The 16,908-nt window shown below is 42.2% G+C and overlaps 1 protein-coding gene across 1 annotated transcript in view; it reads right to left on the bottom strand.

Moving 5' to 3' along the window:
* The window catches only part of spa17 (sperm autoantigenic protein 17), a 69,061-nt gene that overhangs the window by 19,771 nt on the left and 32,382 nt on the right, over positions 1-16,908 (bottom strand). Inside the window, exons 7-8 of the mRNA XM_063038787.1 lie at positions 15,660-16,166; positions 1,535-1,638 (exon numbers count right to left, since the gene is read on the bottom strand). Coding sequence (XP_062894857.1) covers positions 1,535-1,638; positions 15,660-16,166 — 611 coding nt within the window. The remainder of the gene's footprint in view (positions 1-1,534; positions 1,639-15,659; positions 16,167-16,908) is intronic.

Below are 16,908 nucleotides of genomic sequence, written 5' to 3'. Positions count from 1 at the left end.
GAAAAAGACTAAGGAGCTGGTGGTAGACCTGAGGAGAGCTAAGGCACCGGTGACCCCTGTTTCCATCCGGGGGGTCAGTGTGGACATGGTGGAGGATTATAAATACCTGGGGATATGAATTGACAATAAACCGGACTGGTCAAAGAACACTGAGGCTGTCTACAAGAAAGGTCAGAGCCGTCTCTACTTCCTGAGGAGACTGAGGTCCTTTAACATCTGCCGGACGATGCTGAGGATGTTCTACGAGTCTGTGGTGGCCAGTGCGATCATGTTTGCCATTGTGTGCTGGGGCAGCAGGCTGAGGGTAGCAGACACCAACAGAATCATCAAACTCATTCGTAAGGCCAGTGATGTTGTGGGGATGGAACTGGACTCTCTGACGGTGGTGTCTGAAAAGAGGATGCTGTCTAAGTTGCATGTCATCTTGGACAATGTCTCCCATCCACTACATAATGTACTGGTTAGGCACAGGAGTACATTCAGCCAGAGACTCATTCCACCGAGATGCAACACAGAGCGTCATAGGAAGTCATTCCTGCCTGTGGCCATCAAACTTTACAACTCCTCCCTTGGAGGGTCAGACACCCTGAGCCAATAGGCTGGTCCTGGACTTATTTCCTGGCATAATTTACATATTACCATTTAATTATTTATGGTTTTATTACTATTTAATTATTTATGGTGCAACTATAAAGAAAACCAATTTCCCCTGGGATCAATAAAATATGACTATGACTATGAATTGGCCCTCATTAACCCACGTCAAATTGTTGTCTAGGTTGTGTTGCATGAGACATGATCTGTTACATTTGCTGAGGAGATGAAGAAGGAATTGAATACTGTGTAATCTTCAGTGACCATCCCCCACTTGCTGACATTATTATGAAAGGTTTTTTTCCCCAGTATATTGGGAATTTCAATGAAATGAGTAGTTACCAAGTCATGGTATAGGGGTTACAATCTCCTAATACGAACTATATGTGAACAATATATATGAAAAAACATCTTGAAAGAAATTTTGTACCATACAGCTGGTTTGTCCCAGCATGTGAGATCATGCAGAGAATTAAAAATAAAATTCCCTGATTTTCTGAGAAATTAATATAACTGGTTATTACCCTGATAGCTCCATACTTGTGTGTTTAAATTCATCCTTTAAATTCCAAAGGCCTTTTTCTACATTCAGTTAATTCAATGTAAACAGAATGCTTTGTTAGAAGAATATTTGCTAACGGGACGCAAAAAGTTTTATTTTATTATTTTAAATAAAAGTACATTTAATTGACAGAGTACCTTAAAAAAAATTTTAAATATCTTTGCTCCGCCTGTAGAATAAAACCATAACAAAACAAAGCAAAAGTAGATATTTTAAGTAGCTCTGATGCAGTGTTTGAAATATTGGCACAACACTAAATAAGGAGTGCTTTCTCGATAATGGCAGTGATATCAAAATACTGCAGGCTCCAGCAATAGAAACATGAAATTATATGAACTTCTTTGTTTCTCTACTGAGCTAGAGTATTACAGAACTCACTCTGGATGACTTGATGCATTTTTGTTCAGCTTCTTCCTTGTACTGTAACCTCTATATACTGACTGTATGACGACAGCAGCATGATCTTCATTTTTACTTGTGCTCTGAAATTAAAAAGTGTACAAATTATATATTGATTAATTGATTTTCTTTACCCTGCACTACAACAGTGTTATTAGCCAATTCTAACATTGTTGTAAAAGTCATATAAGGTGTGAGAAGTTCAAATGTGAGCTTTACAGAAAAGCAATATCAGGTTTTGGAGTAAAATTCTCCTTTATTATACCATTTTAATTCATTACAGTTTTTCTATGTCATATCTTAACTTGCTACAAAAGATGAAGGCTGAGTTTCTTCTATGAAGAAGTTTATTTGATTTCTTGAAACCTAGTGGGTGGACATGTCTCTGACTACAGTCCTTACACAAATCCAAAATGTTATCTCCCCAACGATAAAATAGTGAGACAAATAGTACTGACAAAAACACAATGCTTGGCTGGCTTGGAGGAAATCAAGATATATATAATGAAATTCTCTGATCACCCACTCTGACCCCAAGGATAATTCATGATATTTTAACAAAATCTTCCAAATATGCTGGAGATCTCTACTCTTGGATAAACTACTTGACCTCTGCTTGAGGCAGTCCAGGATTTGTAGTTGTTTCCTGATTTGTCGTCTGATTTGCATGGTCCTCACAGGTAAAGTTTCAGATGATTCATCATCAACACTTAACCCTGAATTTGCTCATGAGCAGTTAATTTCCCTGGCACTGGAAAACAACTCAGAACATCTGTATTTCCATGGTATTTTCCATATTTAAAAACAATAGCATATTCATGTGCTCTCTGTGTCAAAATCATCTTGATTTTGTGGGGGACATTATCTGAGACACTGGTTTCATATTGGGAATAGAAAAATCGGGATTTATGATCTGTGCCAATAGCAAAGTCATATTCATTAATGGACCAATTGCACTCTTAATAAGATGGCTGAACCTTCTTTATACAATCTGTTGCTTAAACTTCAGTCTGTTATGCTTCGTAACTCCAAAACATAAAACACTAATCTAAATAAAAACAAGGGAGTCCAGAATAATGTATCTAATTTTGTGTTTAAAAAGAAATATCTGAGGCATGTAAGAATGAAACAGCAGTTATCGTGGGTGGGGGACTTTAACTTGCACATAGATTAGGTGAATCAAGTTGGTCGAGGCAGTCTTGAGGAGGACTTCAGAGAATGCATACGTGTTAGCTTTCTTGAACAGCATGTTACTGAACCTACAAGGGAACATGCTATCTTGGATCTGGTCCTATGCAATGAGACAGATAAAATTAGCAATCTTGTAGTTGGGGATCCTCTTGGAAAGAGTGATCACAGTGTGACTGAGTTTCTCATAAAAATGGAGGGTGCAATAGTTTGAACTAAAACCAGTGCATTATGCCTAAACAAGGGAGACTACCATGGGATGAGGGAAGAATTGGATAGGGTAGACTCGGAACACAGGCGGGACGGTTGAGGAACTGTGGAAGACTTTCGAAAAGATTTTTCACGGTGCTCAACAAAAGTATATTCCAGTTAAAAGCAAGAACAGTAAGGGTAGGGAGAGTCAGCCATGGATAACTAAGGAAATAAAGGAAGGCATCAAACTAAAAGCTCGTGCGTACAAAGTCACCAAGAGTAGTGGGAAACTGGAAGATTGGGAAAACTTTAAAAAGCAACAAAGAACCACTAAGCAAGCAATAAAAAAGGGAAGATAGATTATCAAAATAAACAAGTACAAGATATAAAAACAGATAGTAAAAGCTTTTGCGAGTATATAAAGTGGAAAAGGGTGACTAAAGTGAATGTAGGTCCCTTGAAGGACAAGAAGGGGGAATTGATATTGGGTAATGAGGAAATGGCCGAGGCGTTGAATGACTATGTTGTGTCGGTCTTCATGGTGGAGGAGAGGTCTAACATGCCGAAGAAAGATGATATGGATGCATTGGGACTGAAGACCTCAATACAATAGCTATCACTAAAGAGGTAGTGTTGAGCAAACTTGTGGGCTTAAAGATACACAAGTCCCTGGATCCTGATGGAATGCATCCCAGGGTACTGAAAAAAATGGTAGAGGTTATAGTACAGGCTTTGGTGATAATTTACAAAAATTCTCTGGACTCTGGCAGGTCCCAGTGGATTGGAAGAAGGTGAATGTCACGCCACTGTTCAAAAGAAGGATGTAGGCAAAAGGCAGATAACTATAGGCCAGTTAGTTTAACACCTGTAGTTGGGAAAATGCTTGAAGCTAACATGAAAGAAGAAATAGCGAGGCATCTGGAAAGAAGTGGATCCGTCATGCAGACACAGCATGGATTCAGCAAAGGAAGATCCTGCTTGACAAACTTACTGAAGTTCATTAAGGATATAATGAGCGCAGTAAATAGAGGGGAACAGATAGACGTTATTTACTAGGATTTCCAGAAGGCGTTCGATAAGGTGCCACATAAAAGACTTATCCACAAGATGAGGATGCATAGAGTTGGGGGTGATGTATTAGCATGGATATAGGATTGATTAACCAATAGACAGAAGAGAGTTGGGATACATGGGTGTTTCTCTGGTTGGCAATCAGTGGTGAGCAGTGTGCCACAGGGCCTTCAACCGTTCACAATATACATTGACAATCTGGAAGAGGGGACCGAGTGTGTATCTAAGTTTGCTGATGACACTAAATTGAGAGGAAAAACAAATTGTGCAGAGGATACGGAGAGTCTGCAGAGAGATATAGATAGGTTAGGTGAGTGGGAAAAGGTCTGGCAGATGGAGTACAATGTTGGTAAATGCGAGGTCATCCACTTGGAAGGAAAAATGGAAGAGCAGATTATTATTTGAATGGTAAAATATTGCAGCATGCTGCTGTGCAGAGGGACTTGGGAGTGCCTTGAATGAATCACAAAATGTTGGTTTGCAGGTGCAGCAGGCTATCAAGTAGGCAAATACAATATTGGCCTTCATTGCTAGAGAGAATGAATTTAAGAGCAGGGAGGTTACGCTGCAACTGTATAGGGTACCACTGAGGCCACATCTGGAATACTGCATGCATTTCTGGTCTCCTTACTTGAGGAGGGATACACTGGCTTGGAGGTGGTGCAGAGGAGGTTCACCAGGTTGATTCCAGAGATGAGGGGTTAGACTATGAGGAGAGATTGAGTCACCTGGGACTGTACTCACTGGAATTCAGAAGAATGAGAAACATAGAAACATATAAAATTATAGAAACATATAAAATTATGAAATGGATAGATAAGATAGAGGCAGGAAAGTTGTTTCCACTGGTAGGTGAGACTAGAATTAGGGGACATAGCCTCAAGGTTCGGGGGAATAAGTTTAGGACGGAGATGAGGAGTAACTGTTTTTCTCAAAGAGTGATGAATCTGGAGAATTCTCTGCCCAATGAAGCAGTGGAGGCTGCCTCAAGAAATATATTTAGGAAAAGGTTGGATAGACTTTTGTAGAGCAGAGTAATTAAGGATTATGGGGGAAAGGCAAGTAGGTGGAGATGATTCCATGGTCAGATCAGCCATGATCTTATTGAATAGCAGAGCAGGCTCGAAGGGCCAGGTGGTCTACTCCGACTCTTATTTCTTATGTTCTTATACTATAGTACTATAAAACTATGCATCAGTTCCTAATAGTTATCAACAGAGGAATTACCCTGCCATGTTCTTTTGATTGACTATAAATGAACAAAATCAGCAGAGACACCTACTACAGGTAATTAACTGCCTTCATACAACCTTTGACAACTGCATCCTCCAAAAACTTCATTTTCATTGGAACATTCAAGATGACCGTTGATACCTTCAAATTCTTCGTAGTGCCAAACTTGTTGAAGTAATTAAATTGTTTCATTTTCTGGCACCTCCAAGCCTCAAAGCTTGAAACCTCAGTAAGCAAAACAGTTCTTATTTGTCTTAATCCTTATTTCTCACCAACTATCAGAGACAAAATTCACTACTTTCTGAACGCAAACACATGTAACTGACACTATTTAAAAACTGTTCACACTAGTCACGGTGCAGTGTCTAATAGCCACACAAATGCGCGCGACTGATGCTAGTTAGAAACTGTTCAGCAATAGACTCCTGTCCGGCAATTAAGCAACATAGTTTCCTAAATAAACAAAGGGAATCCTGACTATTTTATCGATTAGCTTTTGTTCTTTAAGAGTTGTCCAAAATAACCGGCTTACCCGATTAATCGATGGCCCAATTAACTGGAATCCACTGTATACAAAAAAGCCTGAAGTACCTTGACAGTGAAAACATTTTTAGACTGATCTTCTAATATTGTCTTTTGATATGCTTGATTTGTATTCAACTTGTGTGAACTGCTGCCTTCCAGACAAAACTGCAACTAAATCTTTTGTTTTAGGAAAGAGTTTCTCATCCAGGGATTACACACAATTTACAGTTAGCAGGTAATCTCCATAAATGCTAATGGCTCTATTATGCTTTAGCATGGACATAATGAGTGCTGTCATTTAGAACACTTTACAGGTGCAATTATTTTCTTTCTGAGATCCCTGTCAATTTCTGTCTTTGAGTGCCGGGATCAACATGAATATTGTCTTGCCTGTCCTTCAATGTGCCCAGAACAACTTTGGAAACCCCTTTATGACTCCTCGAGCATCTGTTTAGTAATGCTTCAGTTTCAATCATCTTAATATTATTAATCTTCCTCTAATCCAGGAGAATTTTTTCAGCTATTCCCTTTCCAACAGGCTTTGTCTGGAGTTTACAACAGCTACAAAAGCTTTCAACCCATTTTATCAGAAATTTCAACTATTTCAATACATTCACTTATATGGGTTTTCAGATTTAGTCAATGCCTTTTTAAGTTCAGGTGCAGTGTTTTCTGGCTGTATTTTCAATCCGATTCATTAATATACTGCTAAAACCAGTGCCAAGTTCAAGTGCCATGTCTCTGTCATTCATGTTCACACTCAGTAGTGTTCCTTTTATTGAGTCAACCTTTAATGTCAGCAAACTTTGTGAACATTTCCTCTGCATTATAATTTCGGCTTATTTCCTTTGTATGGTGAGACTGGTGGAAATTCTGCGCACTTTTCTTTAATTTCCTACTTTCATTTTGTTCAACTTTACTTTCTTCTTATTCCTCCAGCACAACAGATGGATTGTTTCCCATGGGCGGATAAATTTAGAGCCTGGATCAATAGGCAGATGAACTGAGAGCACGGATGAATGCATAGAACTGTGACGTTGTGGCCATTACAGAGACTAGGATGTCCCAGGAGCAGGAATGGCTGCTGAGTGTGCCAGACTTTAGATGTTTCAAAAAGAACAGAGAGGGAGGCAAAAGAGGTGGAGGTATGGCATTGCTAATTAGGGATAGTGTCACAGCTGCAGAAAAGGAGGAAGTCATGGAGGGATGGTCTACTGAATCAGTGTGGATGGAAGTCAGAAACAGGAAAAGGGCAATAACTCTACTGGGTGTTTTTATAGACCCCCCCCCCCCAATAATAACAGGGATATTGAGGAGCAGATAGGGAGGCAGATTCTGGAACAGAAAAATAATAATAGGGTTGTTGTGATGGGAGATTTTAACTTTCCTAATTTTGATTGGCATCTCCTTAGCGCAAGGGGTTTAGATAGGGTGGTGTTTGTTAGGTGTGTTCAGGAGGGTTTCCTGACACAATATGTAGATAAGCCAACTAGAGGAGAGGCTGTACTTGATCTGGTATTGGGAAATGAACCTGGTCAGATAACAGACCTCTCGGTGGGAGAGCATTTTGGAGGTAGTGACCACAACTCCATTTCCTTCACCATAGCGCTGGAGAAGGAAAGGAGCAGACAATTTGGGAAACATTTAATTAGGGTAAGGGGAAATATGATGCTATTAGTCAGGAATTTGGGAGCATAAATTGGGAGCAGATGTTCTCAGAGAAATGCACAGCAGAAATGTGGCAAATGTTCAGGGAACATTTGCATGGAGTTCTGCATAGGTATGTTCCACTGAGGCAGGGAAAGGATGGTAGGGTTAAAGAACCATGGTGTACAAAAGATGTAGAAAATCTAGTTAAGAAGAAAAGAAAAGCTTACAAAAGGTTCAAGAAACTAGGGACTGTTAGAGCTCAAGAAGATTACAAGGTTGCGAGGAAGGAGCTTAAGAATGGAATTAGGAGAGCCAGAAGGGGCTATGAGAAGACCTTGGTGAGCAGGATTAAGCAAAACCCCAAGGCATTCTACAAATATATGAAGAGCAAGAGGATGAGCCATGTGAGAATAGGACCAACCAGGTGCGATAATGTATACCTGTGCATGGAGTCAGGGGAGGTAGCGGAGGTACTTAATGAATATTATGCTTCACTATTCACCAGGGAAAAAGACCTTGACAATTGTGGGAATGACTTACAGCGGACTGAAACACTTGAGCATATAGACATTCAGAAAGAGGATGTGCTGGAGCTTTTGAAAAGCATTACGTTAGATAAATCACAGGGACCGGATGAGATATACACCAGGCTACTGTGGGAAGCGAGGGAGAAGATTGCTGAGCCTCTTGCGGTGATTTTTGCATCGTCAACAGGGACGGGAGAAGTACCAGAGGATTGGAGGGTTGCAAATGTTGTTCCCTTGTTCAAGAAAGGGAGTAGAGATAATCCAGGAAGTTATAGATCAGTGTGTCTGACTTCAGTGGTGGGCAGGTTGGAGAAGATGCTGAGAGGCAGGAATTATGAGAATTTGGAGAGACATAATCTGGTTAGGGATAGTCAGCATGGCTTTTTCAGGGGTAGGTCATGCCTTACGAGCCTGACTGACTTCCTTGAGGATGTAACAAAACAGATTGATGAAGGTAGAGCAGTGGATGTAGTGTATATGAATTTCAGTAAGCCATTTGATAAGGTTCCCCATTCAGAAAGTAAGGAGGCATGGGATCCAAGGAGACCTTGCTTTGTGAATCCAGAACTGGCTTTCCCACAGAAGGAAAAGGGTGGCTGTAGATAGTTCATATTCTACATGGAGGTCGTAGACCAGTGGTGTTCCACAGGGATCTGTTCTGGGACCCCTCCTCTTTGTGATTTCTATAAATGACCTGGATGAAGAATTAGAAGAGTGGGTTAGTAAGTTTGCTGATGACACAAAGGTTGGGGGTGTTGTGGATAGTCTGGAGGGTTGTCAGAGGTTACGACGGGACACCGATAGGATGCAGAACTGGGCTGAGAAGTGACAGATGGACTTCAACCCAGATAAGTGTGAAATGGCTCACTTTAGTGGGTCAAATTTGAAGACAGAATATAATATTAATGGTAAGACTCTTGGCAGTGCGGAGGATCTCAGAGATCTTGGGGTCCGTGTCCATAGGACACTCAAAGCTGCTGCGCAGGTTGACAGTGTTGTTGAGAAGGTGTATGGTGTGTTGGCATTCATCTACCATGGGATTGAGTTCAAGAGCCATGAGGTAATGTTATCCGTGAGGCAAGGGTATATAAGACCTTGGTTAGACCCACTTGGAGTACTGTGTTTAGTTCTGGTCACCTCACTAGAGGAAGGATGTGGATACTATAGAGAGAATGCAGAGAAGATTTACAAGGACATTGCCTGGATTGGAGGGTGTACCTTATGAGAATAGGTTGGGTGAACTTGATCTTTTCTCCTTGGAGTGACAGAGGATGACAGGTGACCTGATAGAGGTGTATAAGATGATGAGGGGCATTAATCGTGTGGATAGCCAGAGGCTTTTTTCCTAGGGCTGCAATGGCTAACACGAGGGGCATAGTTTTAAGGTGCTTGGAAATAGGTACTGAGGGGATGTCAGGGGTAAGCTTTTCACACAGAGAGTGGTGAGTGCATGGAATGCACTGCCGGTGGCAATGGTGGAAGCGGATACAATAGGGTCTTTTAAGAGTCTCTTAGATGGGTACATGGAGCTTAGAAAAATAGAGGATTATGTGCTAGGGAAATTCTGGGATATTTCTGGAGTAGGTTATATGGTCAGCACAACATTGTGGGGCAAAGGGCCTGTAATGTTCTAAGTTCTATGTTCATTTTTCTAACCAGCATTCACAGAAGAGGTATTTCCATCATAGTCATAATAACCTGTGTTTACCTTTGAAATGATAGTCAATTTGCTTTGGAAGTTTAAACGCAAACAACAGGAATTCTGCAGATGCTGGAAATTCAAGCAACATACATCAAAGTTGCTGGTGAACGCAGCAGGCCAAGCAGCATCTATAGGAAGAGGCGCAGTCGACGTTTCAGGCCGAGACCCCCTGACGAAGGGTCTCGACCTGAAACGTCGACTGCGCCTCTTCCTATAGATGCTGCTTGGCCTGCTGCGTTCACCAGCAACTTTGATGTATGTTGCTTTGGAAGTGTCTATTTTGGAAATTATTCACCTTGCTGGCTGTTTGTTTGGACAATCAGAACCATTTGCAAATCCTAGATGTTTCTACTTTCCATTTCCATTGCTTGGGTAATTTCCAATGTGTTGTCCAAGCTCAGATTCATGTCAGATAACAACCACCTGTCAATTCAGTGATCAATTGTTCATACAATTTGATGTTATATCTTAGCATCTGAGATGGTGTGTTGCCATAGCCCGGTTATGACTCTCCCAATTTAGTTGCAAACTCAACCACTGTTTCATTGGTTTTCTCAACCATCAATCAAACTTATACCTTTATGCACTTGCACCTGGCTTTGAGTTAAAGTGATTTTTCAACAAATCAACCAATTCTCTATTCTTTATTTTACTCCAGCTTCAACAGATTTCTCACCGAAATCAGGCTCCCACCACAGTACTGTGTATAGAAAATAGGATCACTCCTACATCTTGCTGCTGCCGAGGTATAGGCAAAAGCTGAAACAGAGGCGGCCATAGTTAAAACTGTCCACTGTTGGTCTGACTAATCCGTCTCCATGCTACAGGGCTGCTTTGATGACGTCAACTGGAATGTCTTCCATGATGACAGTGTCTCCAAGTTCACAGAGGGGGTCTCGAGTTTCATCTGGAAGTGTATTGAGGACATTGTACCCCAGAAATCGGTCAGGGTCTATCCAAACCAGAAAATTTGGGTCAACAGTTCCGTGCAAGCAGCACTTACCGCACAAGACAGAGCTTTCGTTGCTGGTGACCAACAGGAACTCAAGAAATGCAGCTATGATCTGTGCAAAATCATCAAGGCAACGAAATGACAATACAGGGACAAGATCCAAACACAACTCTCCACCAACAATACATGCAGTTTATGGCAAGGTCTGCACACCAACGCAGACTTCAAAGCTAAATGAGGTGGAGTTTCCAACATCGCTGCCTCTCTCCCAGATCTTTTTTACGCTCGATTCGATGTTGCCAACACTGAGCCCCTGTGGAGACCCACCGAAGAGACCTGCAGCTTAGTCATCTCTGAGGATGAAGTACAAAGGTGCTTCCAATGAGTGGACAGTCGCAAGGCTGCGGGACCAGACGACACCCCAGAGCGGGTACTCAGAGTGTGTGTGGCACATTTGGAGGTGTGCTTACAGACATTATTCATCTTTCCCTCTCCCAGTGTAGAGTGCCCTCCTGCTTCAAAACATCTGCCATTGTTCCTGTACCTAAAGGACTGGCGCCTGTTGCATTCACCTCAACAATAAGCAAAGGCTTTGAGAGGCTGGTCAAGGACTACATCTGCAGCATGCTACCCCTGACATTGGACCCCCTACAATTCACCTACTGACACAACTGATCAACAGATGACACAAAAGCCACAGCTCTACACACTGTCCTTACACATCTGGAGAAGAAGGATGCTTATGTGAGAATGCTGTTCTTGGACTACAGTTCAGTACTCAACACCATAATTCCCTCCAGGCTCGACAAAAAGCTCACAGACCTCGGCTGCACCCTGCCTTGTTTAGCTGGATTCTGGATTTCCTGTCAGATTACCAGCAGGTGGTAAGAGGGGGCTCTCTCACCTCTGCCCCTCTGACCCTCGATACAGGAGTCCCTCAGGGCTGTGTCCTTTACTCTCTGTATACTAATGACTGTGTTGCCACCCACTGCTCCAATCTGCTAATTAAATTTGCTGACAACACTACACTGATTGGCCTAATCTCAAATAATAATGAGGCAGCGTACAGAGAAGGAGTCATCACCCTGACACAGTGGTGTCAAGAAAACAACCTCTCCCTCAATGTCGCAAAAACAAAGGAGCTGGTTGTGGACTACAGGAGGAATGGAGAGAGCTAACACCTATTGATATCAATGGATCTGGGGTTGAGAGGGTGAACAGCTTTAAATTCCTCGGCATACATATCACCGAGGATCTCACGTGGTCTGTACATACCGGCTGTGTGGTAAAAAAGGCACAACAGAGCCTCCTTCACCTCAGACGGTTGAAGAAGTTTAGTATGGGTCCCCAAATCCTAAGAACTTTCTACAGGGGCACAATTGAGAGCATCCTGACTGGCCGCATCACTGCCTGGTATGGGAACTGTACTTCGCACAATCATAGGACTCTGCAAAGAGTGGTGCGGACAGCCCAGCGCATCTGTAGATGTGAACTTCCGCCTATTCAGGACATTTACAAAGACAGGTGTTTAAAAAGGGCCTGAAGGATCAACCACAAAGTGCTCCAGCTGCTATCATCCAGGAAACAGTACCACAGCATGAAAGCCAGAGCCAACAGGCTCTGGGGCAGCTTCTTCCACCAGGCCATCAGACTGATTAATTCATGCTGATACAATTGTATTTCTAGGTTATATTGGCTGTCCTGTAGACGGAGAGTAACGTAAAGCTTTTTACTCCTCATGTATATGAAAGATGTAAGTAATAAAGTCAATTCAATTCAATTCAGATCTCTCTTTATTTTCATTATCAACATTGTTTGCAGCAAAGTAATGCAACATTATCATAAAAGCAGTGCCTGTGGCCTGCAGCCATCAGGCTCCTGGACCGGGTGCAGCACTGAACTGGTTCCGTGGCCGTGGACTCACTTTTGGGAACACTGCAGTTCATTTTCTGTGCATTGTTTGTTTACTTTTTCATTGTTTGCACTATTTGTTCTTTTCTCGCACATTGGATGTTTGTCCGTCTTTGTTATGTGGGGTCTTTCTCGTGGATTCTATTGTATTTCTTTGTTTTATGGCTGCCTGCAAATAGGTGAATCTCAAGGTTCTATATGGTATTCATATTTTGATAATAAATCGACTTTGAAATTTCAAATCTTACCTCAGATGAGAGACTAATTTTGCAATCAGGCCTACGTTATAAACATCTCCCTTATTCATTATTTAAATCACATTTTCATTCTCTGCCCCCCATGTCTTTCTTGTCACTCATATCTGAACTCAGGAATAATTTTACTTGATGCTAACATGTGAAAAAATGTGTAGGCAGAGTCCTGACGAAGGGTCTCGGCCTGAAACGTCGACTGCACCTCTTCCTAGAGATGCTGCCTGGCCTGCTGCGTTCACCAGCAACTTTTATGTGTGTTGCTTGAATTTCCAGCATCTGCAGAATTCCTGTTGTAGGCAGAGTTTTATCCTTTTGGAAGTTATTTATTCCCTTCAAGCCTACTGAGTGCACATGTCTGCAAACACTGCCCTTACAGACATCATCGAAATGGTGCCCATCAAGTGGCATAAGGTAAGTCGTTCAAAACAGCACAAGCCCTTCTATCTTGTAGAAGAACAGTGAACAACTAAATATGCTACAATATATTGCAACTGGAACAGTCAAGTCCTGTTCTAAATCCAGTTGTCAAAGCCCGAAGGTCAAACCCATGATCAGTGTCCAGGAGTGAAGTCCAAAGTTGGAGGCCCGACATCTGTTGGAGTCCCTAAGGACTTCATTGAGTTCAACACTAACTGGCAACTCCTGTGATGCCCCTGGTGCCAAACTGTATCGGTCTCTGCCGTCCTTTAGATTTATCAGCTGCGTGGAGGAGGAGCCTGCAGCATGGACAACAGCTTGCTCTCCATATCGTATGGCCCTGGCCTGCGTATCATGTAGGCAGCTAGGACGCAGCAACCATGGTTGACCTCGACTAACAGAGGCTCTCAATCAGGGACCCCTCCCACCTGGTCATTCTCTCTCCTTCCCTCTCCCAGCAGGGAGAAGACGGAAAAGCTTAAGAGCACATACCACCAGACTCAAGGACAGCTGCTATTGCACTGTCATCAAACTCTTGAACGGACCTCTCATATGCTAGAAGAGGAACTCTTGAATGTTTTTTCTTCCAATCTACCTCAGAATCAGAATCAGGTTTGTCATCACTGACATAGGCCATGAAATTTGTTGTTTTACAGCAGCAGTAGAGTGCAATACATAAAAAATACTATAAATTACAATAAGACATAGAAAAAAATATAAGTAATTCAACAAGCGAGCAAAAAGTGAGGTAGTGTTCATGGGTCCATGGCCTGTTGGCGGAGGGGAAGAAGCTATTGCTAAAATGTTGCATGTGTGTATTCAGGCTCCTGTACCTCCTCCTTGATGGTAGTAAACCCTGTCATAACCTTTGCATTTTATTTGTCTACCTGCATTGCACTTTCTCTGTAACTGCAGAATTATATTATGGGATCTGTTCTCTTTCTGCTACCTCAGTGCAAGTATTTATGGCATGATCTGTCTGAACGGCATGTTAAACAAAATCTTGGTATATGTGATAATAATAAACCATTACTTACAAAATGCAACAATGAGCAGCAAAACTACATGTGGCAAAGACCACTGGCATCAGGAATGATACAGAGGCCAGGAAGCTAAGAGTGACTGTGATCCAGATCTTCATGGATAAAGATGCCAAGGCGCTGACACAAGTCTTATAGAAGTTTGTAAAAGACTGCAGACTCATTCCAGACAAAGAATGCAACTTGAGTGCCCTTTATACAGTACAAGTTCAGGAAAACAGTGTTAAGAGAAGCTGGCTATTGTGACGAGAATACACATAAAATTAAGATGTTTGCTGGCCTGGGCTAGCATCAGTGGCATCAGCAAGTGGTCTGCCACCTGCCCTCAGGGGAAGGAGAGATAAGGAACAATGGAGCAGCGTCTGGAGATGTGTAATGAAGGGATGGGGGAGAGAGAGCTATTTGGAGCGGCTCCCCCCTTTGAACCTTGAACTGTTTGAAGTATGGACAGGCGATACCCCAGGAGGGGGATAAAAAGAGACAGGTTCGCTAAGGCAGGTGACACACGACACCCGAGGTAACGAGACCCTGGAAGCGGTACGCCTCTCACGAGTCGGTGAGAAGTACCAGACAACGCCCGGGGTGGAAAGGTACGATCAGCGGGAACCCGGTGTGTGTCTGCCCTTGCCTGGGTGCCGGGTTCACTGCAGAGGATCGACCGCATCTGGAGGAGGGATCACAGTCGGTGACCTCAGGTGACATCACCAAGGACCCGCCCAAAAGCTGTTTGTTTGTTTGTTTGTTCATCTCGCCGGTCTGTGAGTGAAGCCGTGTCTGAATGATCAGTTGTTCCTGTTCTATCTCTCTCTTCCCCCCACGTTGTCCATCGCCATGGCAACGATTACTGCGAACTGAACTACTAAACTGGACTGAACTTTGAGTCACTTTTAAATTTGGTCATTTACCCCTAGACAACGATAGAGCTTGATTGATGCTGTTATCTTAATTCTGTGCACATGTGTGTTTATCATCGCTGAACTGTTGCATTTATTATCCTTTCGATTACTGTGTTGCTTGTTTCTTTAATAAAACTTTCTTAGTTCTAGTACTCCAGACTCCAACTGAGTGATCCATTTCTGCTGGTTTGGCAACCTAGTTACGGGGTACGTAACACTATTCTATGAATAACTAAGAACTGTCACTCTAAATGGTTGAGGTTGAGAATCTTATTGCAGATTGACTTTGCTACATTAATGTCACCTGGAAGTTTTATGCCAGAAAAAATGTACAGAAGAAATCTCCTGAAGAGGGTCCAGAGGAGATGACATCCTCCTCTGATCTCAAGAGTGAAAGTCTTAACGCATGAAGAGCGTTTGATGGCTCTGGGCCTGTACTTGCGTGCATCACCTCAATAAATTTCTAGCTCAGAATCTTTAAAACTAAAATAATGTCTGCAAAATAATATAATCATTGTTTGAATAGTAAGCTAAACTGTTACTTACCGTAGGTAGTTCCTCAGTGGACTGAATTTTCTCTTCTTGGCCATCTGCTGATGCTGTTGTAATTATATGAGAAGCTGTACCTTCCTTGGACACTGCTTCTGATGGTGCTGACATCACTGAAGAGGCAGAATTTTTGAAAATAGTTGTTTCTGGTGTTGCCGGAATGACTCCAGATGCAGTGTCTTCCAATTGTCCTTGTTCTGATGTTGTTGAGAATATTTGAGTGTCAGTCACCTCCAAGGAACTTGCTGTTTGAGCGACTATAACCACCTCAGAATTAGTGCCTCCTTCTGTACCTGCTCCTGTTATCTGCAAAGTAGTATCTTCCATTAGAACATCCCCTGGTGCCTTTGAGACTGTGTCATCCAAAGGACCTTGCTCAGGAGCTGCTCCTGTCAACACTTGGTATTTCTCTTCCAATTGATCTTCCTTGGGTTCTATAAGTCTTGAAATTGTTTCATCAGTCAATCCACTTACTCCTGGCTGCTTTGAGAGCCATTCCTCATCCTACAAAAACAAGTCATTTATTACTTCCAGTCTTGTACAATTTATTTTCATTGTAAAATTTACTTAGCTATCAGATAAGGGAGCTAGGGTTTTACTCTTTGGAGAGAAGGAGGATGAGAGGAGACATGATAGAGGTATACAAGATATTAAGAGGAATAGATAGAGTGGATTGCCAGCGCCTCTTCCCCAGGGCACCACTGCTCAATACAAGGGGACATGGCTTTAAGGTAAGGGGTGGGAAGTTCAAGGGGGATATTAGAGGAAAGTTTTTTACTCAGAGAGTGGTTGGTGCGTGGAATGCACTGCCTAAGTCAGTGGTGGAGGCAGATACACTAATGAAGTTTAAGAGACTACTAGACAGGTATATGGAGGAATTTAAGGTGGGGGGTTATATGGGAGGCAGGGTTGAGGGTCAGCACAACATTGTGGGCTGAAGGGACTGTACTGTGCAACTCTAGCTCTTAGCAATGATATGACACTTAACTGGACTTCCGTTAGCCTGAGCTTATAAACAACTACAGCTTCACTGGAAATTTTTTTTTATTTGTAATGTAAAATAAAATTATAAACTAATTCTTTATAAATAGTTTAGAACTCATCTCACTCATTTTGATCATAAACCTTACCTAATAATTACTATACATAGAACATACTGAGGCCTGGAAGCTAAGAGATGCCTGTGACCCAGATCTTCATAGGTAAAGTTGTCAAAGCACTGAAATAGGTCTTATACAAGTTTGTA

Source organism: Mobula hypostoma, chromosome X2, assembly GCF_963921235.1.
Source record: "Mobula hypostoma chromosome X2, sMobHyp1.1, whole genome shotgun sequence".
Classification (NCBI taxonomy): Eukaryota; Metazoa; Chordata; class Chondrichthyes; order Myliobatiformes; family Myliobatidae; genus Mobula; species Mobula hypostoma.
This window is presented reverse-complemented; position numbering and strand designations above follow the sequence as displayed.